Source organism: Palaemon carinicauda, chromosome 1 (assembly GCF_036898095.1).
Source record: "Palaemon carinicauda isolate YSFRI2023 chromosome 1, ASM3689809v2, whole genome shotgun sequence".
In the NCBI taxonomy this organism is placed as follows: domain Eukaryota; kingdom Metazoa; phylum Arthropoda; class Malacostraca; order Decapoda; family Palaemonidae; genus Palaemon; species Palaemon carinicauda.
The window spans coordinates 208,054,025-208,063,203 of NC_090725.1; the positions used below are offsets into that span (position 1 = coordinate 208,054,025).

General features: G+C 36.3%; 1 protein-coding gene across 1 annotated transcript in view; it reads left to right on the forward strand.

The window, feature by feature from the left end:
• Nucleotides 1-389: 389 nt before the first annotated feature.
• Nucleotides 390-9,179, forward strand: part of LOC137638003 (lysosomal proton-coupled steroid conjugate and bile acid symporter SLC46A3-like) — a 22,221-nt gene continuing 13,431 nt past the window's right edge. Inside the window, exon 1 of the mRNA XM_068370098.1 lies at nucleotides 390-1,544. Within this exon, the coding sequence (XP_068226199.1) occupies nucleotides 390-1,544 (1,155 nt within the window). The remainder of the gene's footprint in view (nucleotides 1,545-9,179) is intronic.

The window sequence follows — 9,179 nt, forward strand, 5'->3', positions numbered from 1 at the left end:
TAGTTTCAGTACAATCATGTTTATTTCATGAGTTTAATATCACTCTTAACATTCCAAAAATACTAAATGACTTCAACGTGTTTCCTATAGGAATATTCGCAGCAGTTACCTAGTTTATTTATATTTTTAGTGTGAGCTTTTCACAATCCGCGAATTCTTGATTCAATTTATTTTGTTTCAACAGCTGTTTCGCAAAAGCAATACCCTTGAAAAAATTATTCCATAAAGATATATTACCCTATTTGACATAATGTATGGCAGAATATTAGGCACCAGTAATATCTTTCGATGAATAGGCCAATTATCTATTCTAGAAGAAGATGATAATTATGATAAGGGAGTTACTTCACATATTTCAGCCTTTATCTTGCAGTTCTATAGTAGGGACAATGGTGTGCGCAAGGTTCCGTAAGGCCTCAAGGTTGGCCAAAGATGTTTTCAGCGCGATTACAATTGAACCCATGTTGTTTCTGAATGGAATGGCTTTGACTGGCTCATATGCTCCAACTGAGAATTTGAAGCTTGATCGGTACTGCAGGGTAACACTTGGTTATCCCAGTGAAGTATGTGAGAAAATGAACGATGGGAACCACGAAAGTATACAAGTGGAAGTGCAGAAGCGGGTTAACCTTTTTCACTTTTATGAAAATCTGATATCAAGCATAATTCCCGTGTTACTGTTATCATTTATCGCAACTTGGAGTGACCAAAGAGGGAGGAAAGTGCCTATACTTCTATCATTATTTGGTACCACCCTCAATTCTGTAACCTATCTCTTGGTTTCCTTTTTTCCAACTTGGCCTCCAGAAATTTTGTATGTAGCCTCGTTTTGTTCATCGTTCGGAGGCGGGTGGTCTTTATTCTTTATGGCCGTTTACAGTTACATGTCTGATATGTCAAAGGCTGAAGCTCGAACCAAACGACTTGCTTTAATGAAAGGTATCTGGTCTCTGGGATCTCCAGCCGGTACTGCTTTGGGAACCCTGATCTATGATGCAGGAGGGTTCTGTTGGGTCTTTGGTTTTAGCACGTTCCTTTACCTACTTTGCTTCTTTTACTCTCTTTTCATCATAAAAGATAATAAAAAACTGATCGAACAAAATAAAGAAATCTCCAAACAACAGCGTTTTTGGAACCCTAAGAATGTAGTAGATTTATTTCGTGCTTGCTTAAGAAAGCGGCAAGGAAACGGGAGATGGCATATTATGCTTTTATTATGGCTCATGCTTATGATAATCGGCACATATCCACACAACCTGTACTTATGGGTACTGCGAGTTCTCAACTGGGACATAAACTCATACAGTATATACAAGATTGTTGATGATGTTGGTACATCGATTTCAATGATATGCTTAACTCCGGTTTTCGTATACCTGCGTCTCCATGACTGTTCTGTAGGAAGTATGACTCTTGTACTCCTCTTTTGTCGACTCTTAGCTTTTGGGATGACAACTTCAGAAAGCCAGTGGTGGGTTCCTTACGTTTTCATCTTCATTCCAGTGGAGTTTGTCAGCGTCGCTATCAGGAGCAGGTTATCTAAGGTATGTATGAAAGGAAAGTTTGAAATGTGTAGAGAAATGTACCAGTAAAAAACAAGCAGTCACTCACACACCTATATACATATATAAATTCTCTCTCTCTCTCTCTCTCTCTCTCTCTCTCTCTCTCTCTCTCTCTCTCTCTCTCTCTCTCTCTCTCTCTCTCTCTCTTATATATATATATATATATATATATATATATATATATATATATATATATATATATATATATATATATATATATATATATATATATATATATATATATATATATATATATATATATATATATATATATATATATATATATATATATATATATATATATATATATATATCTTACGATGCTGGTCTGCCGTTTAGTAAATATATTATTCATGATATTCTTAAGTTTTGTATGCAAATTACATAAGACTTTTGTCATTCATTTCATTGCATTCTTCATTCAAGTCAATATGCGTAAATTTAAGTTAATTTTAAGAATTAACTTTTTATTTCACATATTTTGTTACGAAGTCTTACGTAATCTCGATTAAGTAGAGTCAAATTTCTCGATACAAAAGAATCTTCTTACGAAGTTTTCTCTTTGCAAAACGAGATGCGAAGAATTTTACAACGCGCATGAAAATGTTTCGGACAATGAAAAGAGGTACGGTATGAGAGCCCAACTATGTCCGAGACTGATTTTAAAATTTACGCGCTCCCAGCCCGTAACCTCGCTACTATCCTCCCATGCTCCCATTGGTTACCTCTTTACTTGAATGCTAGTTACTATTATGAGATCCTGCTCTCCTATTGGTCAGCATCTACTGTACTGTATCACATCATGCATCTACACATTGGCGTTCCTATGTCTTTTTGTTTCGGCAGTGGTATCATAGGCATTGACTTAGTGTTTGTGATTTCACTTTCGTAACAATTGTACTGTACGGTATCATGTGTGATATTATATTACATCATTAGCCGTGGGTCCCAAGAAAGTCACTGATGTCAAGGGAAAAAAGAGGATGATGCTTTCAATGGAGATGAAGATGGAAATAATCAAGAAATACGAGGCTGGCATGCAGTTAAGTGTGCTCGTGAAGGAATATGGCCGAAATCTGTCTACGATATGAACGATCCTGAAGCAGAAGGGAGCTATCAAAGGAGCAACAACTTCTAAGGGCATGACTTTTCTCCAGCAAGAAGAGCTACGTCCACGATGAGATGCCAGAAAGACACGCCATTTTCGGTGATCTCATGCATGCTCAGGTCGAAGCTGAAGCAGGAGAAGGAACATCAAAGCAGGAACCCACAGAGTTCAAGGCTTTTCGTGGGTGGTTTGATAGATTTAAGTGAAGCTCAGGCATTCATTAAGTGGTGCGTTATGGGGAGGCTGCAAGCTCGGACACGAAAGCGGCCGAAGCCTTTGTTAAGACATTCGATGAGTTGTTTGTCTGGGAAGGCTACAGTCCCCAGCAAGTCTTCAATTGCAACGAGAGTGGGCTTTTTTTTTTTTTTAAAATGCCTTGTCGAATGTACATCACGGCAGAAGAGAAGAGGCTACCTGGGTATAAGCCTATGAAGGACATGCTTACCCTTGCACTCTGTGCAAATGCCAGTGGAGCTTGCAAGGTGAAACCCCTGCTGGTGCATCACTTCGATACTCCTCGAGCCTCCAAGACCCACAAAGTCACTAAGGAAAATCTAAACGTGTTGTGGAGGGCTAATGGAAATCCTTGGGTAACAAGACAATTTTTCATTGAGTGGATAAACATTTGTTTTGGACCGATTGGGAAAAAGTACTTGGAAGAGAAGCGGCTCCCTATGAAATGCCTGCTGGTGCTGGACAATGCCCCAGCTCGCCTTCCTGCCCTCGATGAAGATGTTGTAGCACAATATCCCTTCATCAAGGTTCCCTATCTTCTATCGAACACCATCCCTCTTCTCCAGCCCATGGACCAGCAAGTGATTTCAAATTTTAAGAAGCTTTATACGAAATATCTCTTTTAGAGATGTTTCAAAATCATTGAGAGTGCAAACCTAGCCCTTCGTCAATTTTGAAAGGAGAATTTTGATATTGTCATATGCCTCAAAATCATCGATCAAGCTTGGCAGGAGGTTTCGGGGCACACTTTGAACTCTGCTTGGAAGAAGCTGTGGCCTGATGCCGTCTCTGCACGAGATTTTTAGGGTTTCCAAGCAGACTAAGCTGAAGCTGATTCTGAAAATGTTGACGAACCCAAACCTGTTACTTAATCTGAAGTTGCCGAGATCTTTACACTCGGGAAGTCCATGGGTCTGGATGTTGATGAGGCCAACATTGATTAGCTTATTGAGGAGCACCAAAAGGAAATTAAGACGGATGACCTTTCAGGAAGAATACAGTGGGGTGGGGGGGGGAGAGAAGGATGACCCACTGATAACGGAAGAAATTAAGGAGGGTCTAGATGGCTAATTTTAAATGGTGGCTCTTGTAGAAAAGAGTCACTCAGAAGAAATTCTTACAAGTCATGCGCTTGAGTACTGTAGTGAAGTTTGCCAGAGTCATTTCAGGAAAATTTTAAGTAGCAGGCTGAAACAAGCTTCTTTGGACAATTATTTTGAAAAGAGGCCTTCGCTAGAAGCAGACCAAGTGCCAGCTAAAAAACCAAAAAGTGGCAGTGATGAAGAAAATACGTAGTATAATCATATTTACAAAATACAAAACGGAAAAAAAAAATTAAACAAGGGAAAAGAAGAAATTTTATTTCAAGTTTTTCGTAAAGTTGAGTTTTAATATTTCCTGCCATTTGTAAATGTATTTCCTAAGATTAAGTGTTAATGTTTTCTGTCATACATCTGATTTGGAAAGTTAAGTGTTCACGTTTTCAGCCATTTGTTAACGTTTTCCGCCATTTATCATCCTCCTCTACTGCCCTGTACTTTGCTCTCGGACATCGCCTCACTCCAAAGGTAAGGTCCCACATTTTTGTTACTGTATTTTTACTGTTTACGCTAACTAAACACTTCTTTTACAGGTTACCAATGGTTAATTTATTATTAAATGATTGAAATACAGTACTTATCATACATTTAATACTGTTTAGTTGCGTGTATCCTTTTTATAATTATTTGTTGTGGTGTTTTTGTTGGGTCTGGAAGGAATTAGGCAATTTACATGCAAAAGGCGACTCACAAGACAAAAAAATCCTTTTACGAAAGCCATTACGGAACCAATTAATTTCGTGTTGTGAGGCATTACTGTATACAATAAGAACCCTACGAAGTATCAACAAGGGCTTATGTAATTTTTTTTATGTTTCATGAGATATTGCGTCATGTTAGTGAGAAAATACGCAATTCTGATATTTCCCATGTGTTTTGGAAGGTTCTCAAAAACCGCAGCATTAGATTTTATCTTTTATTTAATGTTTGAGAATGGGGATTGGTTGAACTGAGAGAGGGTTACCTTGAAGGCAAGGTTCATTCCCCTGAATTTTCGTTTAGTTGGTAACTCTGTCATCGCTGAACCAGCCCCAAGCTTCTAGATCTCTGACCTGGAATAATCTAGAAGTTACTAGGTCAATATATATGTGCCCCTAGGGATGCGTAGGACAGAAGAGAACAAGCTTATCCTGTGAAAGAGCCATCATCCCCTCTCTCAAGTACCTCGAGTGTGTGTTCTCTTCAAAGTGATTAAGTTTGTGCTCAACGCACATCATGTGTAGCGTGTTGAAACGTTACTACAACTTTGTAAATGATTTTAAATATATTGCGTTGTAGTGAGTGCTAGCATTATGCAAAACTTTGCAACTGGCCCGGGGAGATGTATGTAAAAAAATGAAGTGTATTTATTTTGGCTTAACATCGATTACTTCGTGCGAGCTAAAATCTTGCAAGTTTATCATTTATCTTATGTAATTTCTATAAGAGTTTAATCATTAGAGTTTTATAGGTAAACTATTTTCATTAAGTATCAAGATTAAATATTGGTGTGAAATTTAATTACCAGTGAAACAAGGGATTGTATAATTTTCATAAGTATTAATTTCTTATGTCTTAGTTTAAGTTTTGTTCAGACTTAATATTTCAAGTGATTTATTTCTTTCAAAGTGTTGTGATTTTTATAAGATATATTTATTCTTATAAAGACTATTATTTCGATCACCAGTGTTTGTTACAGTACTCTCTTGTATCCCTTTTAAAGAATCAAAGTAAGAGGTTGTTTTGAATAGTTCTTAATAATAATTACCCAAGCATATTTTGAGTGCACTTAAGAGACATTTAGATATTCAGTGTTTTTATATACTGCCGTCTGAGAGTTATATAATTTTCTCAGAGTCCGGGTAGTGTATTTGAATATAACAGCTTTATATGAAAAAAGAACAGGTGAGTTTAGAACACGAGAGGTTGTGTAGATTGTCAGCCGTAACACATAATATATATTTTTGGTTCCAAGACACGGGACCATAATATATATATATATATATATATATATATATATATATATATATATATATATATATATATATATATAATATATGTGTGTGTGTGTATATATATATATATATATATATATATATATGTATGTATATATATATATATATATATATATATATATATATATATATAAATATACAGTATATATATATATATATATATATATATATATATATATGTATGGATATGTATATTTGTGTAAAACGTATAAAGGTCTACATTTATGTTTACATATATATATATATATATATATATATATATATATATATATATATTATATATACATAATATATACTGTATATTATATATATACATAATATATACTGTATATTATATATATACATATATATGTATATATATATATATATATATATATATATATATATATATATATATATATATATATATATATATATATATATATAATATATTTGTGTAAAACATATATAGTTCTACATATATGTGTATATATATGCATGTATATACACACACACACATATATATATATATATATATATATATATATATATATATATATATATATATATATATATATATATATATATATATATATACATATTCATATATACACACATACACACACTTATATACAGTATATATATACATATATACACACATATATATATACATATTCATAGGCATACAAACGTATATATACAAACATTTATGAATATGTATATATATATATATATATATATATATATATATATATATATATATATATATGTATATGTATATATATATATATATATATATATATATATATATATATTATGTATATATATGTAATGTTTATATACTATAAAAGCAATCTTATATGAACGTATATGATATATATACATCCATATACCAAGGCACTTCCCCCAATTTTGGGGGGTAGCCGACACCAACAATGAAACAAAACAAAAAGGGGACCTCTACTCTCTACGTTCCTTCAGCCTAACCAGGGACTCAACCGAGTTCAGCTGGTACTGCTAGGGTGCCACAGCCCAACCTCCCACATTATCCACCACAGATGAAGCTTCATAATGCTGAATCCCCTACTGCTGCTACCTCCGCGGTCATCTAAGGTACCGGAGGAAGCAGCAGGGCCTACTGGAACTGCGTCACAATCGCTCGCCATTCATTCCTATTTCTAGCACGCTCTCTTGCCTCTCTCACATCTATCCTCCTATCACCCAGAGCTTTCTTCACACCATCCATCCACCCAAACCTTGGCCTTTCTCTTGTACTTCTCCCATCAACTCTTGCATTCATCACCTTCTTTAGCAGACAAACATTTTCCATTCTCTCAACATGGCCAAACCACCTCAACACATTCATATCCACTCTAGCCGCTAACTCATTTCTTACACCCGTTCTCTCCCTCACCACTTTGTTCCTAACCCTATCTACTCGAGATACACCAGCCATACTCCTTAGACAGTTCATCTCAAACACATTCAATTTCTGTCTCTCCATCACTTTCATTCCCCACAACTCCGATCCATACATCACAGTTGGTACAATCACTTTCTCATATAGAACTCTCTTTACATTCATGCCCAACCCTCTATTTTTTTTTTTTTACTACTCCCTTAACTGCCCCCAACACTTTGCAACCTTCATTCACTCTCTGACGTACATCTGCTTCCACTCCACCATTTGCTGCAACAACAGACCCCAAGTACTTAAACTCATCCACCTCCTCAAGTAACTCTCCATTCAACTTGACATTCAACCTTGCACCACCTTCCCTTCTCGTACATCTCATAACCTTACTCTTACCCACATTAACTCTCAACTTCCTTCTCTCACACAACCTTCCAAATTCTGCCACTAGTCGGTCAAGCTTCTCTTCTGTGTCTGCTACCAGTACAGTATCATCCGCAAACAACAACTGATTTACCTCCCATTCATGGTCATTCTCGCCTACCAGTTTTAATCCTCGTCCAAGCACTCGAGCATTCACCTCTCTCACCACTCCATCAACATACAAGTTAAACAACCACGGCGACATCACACATCCCTGTCTCAGCCCCACTCTCACCGGAAACCAATCACTCACTTCATTTCCTATTCTAACACATGCTTTACTACCTTTGTAGAAACTTTTCACTGCTTGCAACAACCTTCCACCAACTCCATATAACCTCATCACATTCCACATTGCTTCCCTATCAACTCCATCATATGCTTTCTCCAAATCCATAAACGCAACATACACCTCCTTACCTTTTGCTAAATATTTCTCGCATATCTGCCTAACTGTAAAAATCTGATTCATACAACCCCTACCTCTTTTAAAACCACCCTGTACTTCCAAAATTGCATTCTCTGTTTTATCCTTAATCCTATTAATCATTACTCTACCAACTACACTCAACAAACTAATACCTCTTGAATTACAACACTCATGCACATCTCCCTTACCCTTATATAGTGGTAAAATACATGCACAAACCCAATCTACTGGTACCATTGACACCACAAAACACATATTAAACAATCTCACCAACCATTCAAGTACAGTCACACCCCCTTCCTTCAACATCTCAGCTTTCACACCATCCATACCAGATGCTTTTCCTACTCTCGTTTCATCTAGTGCTCTCCTCACTTCCTCTATTGTAATCTCTCTCTCATTCTCATCTCCCATCACTGGCACCTCAACACCTGCAACAGCAATTATATCTGCCTCCCTATTATCCTCAACATTCAGCAAACTTTCAAAATATTCCGCCCACCTTTTCCTTGCCTCCTCTCCTTTTAACAACCTTCCATTTCCATCTTTCACTGTCTCTTCAATTCTTGCGCCAGCCTTCCTTACTCTCTTCACCTCTTTCCAAAACTTCTTCTTATTCTCTTCATATGACTGACCCAATCCCTGACCCCACCTCAGGTCAGCTGCCCTCTTTGCCTCACGTACCTTGCGCTTCACTTCCACATTTTTCTCTCTATATTTTTCATACTTCTCTATACTATTACTCTGCGGCCATTCTTCAAAAGCCCTCTTTTTCTCTTCCACTTTTACCTTCACTCGTTCATTCCACCATTCACTGCCCTTCCTCATGTTGCCTCCAACAACCTTCTTGCCACATACATCACTTTCAATCCCAACAAAATTTTCTTTTACTAACTTCCACTCCTCCTCTAAATTACCAGTTTCTCTTACTT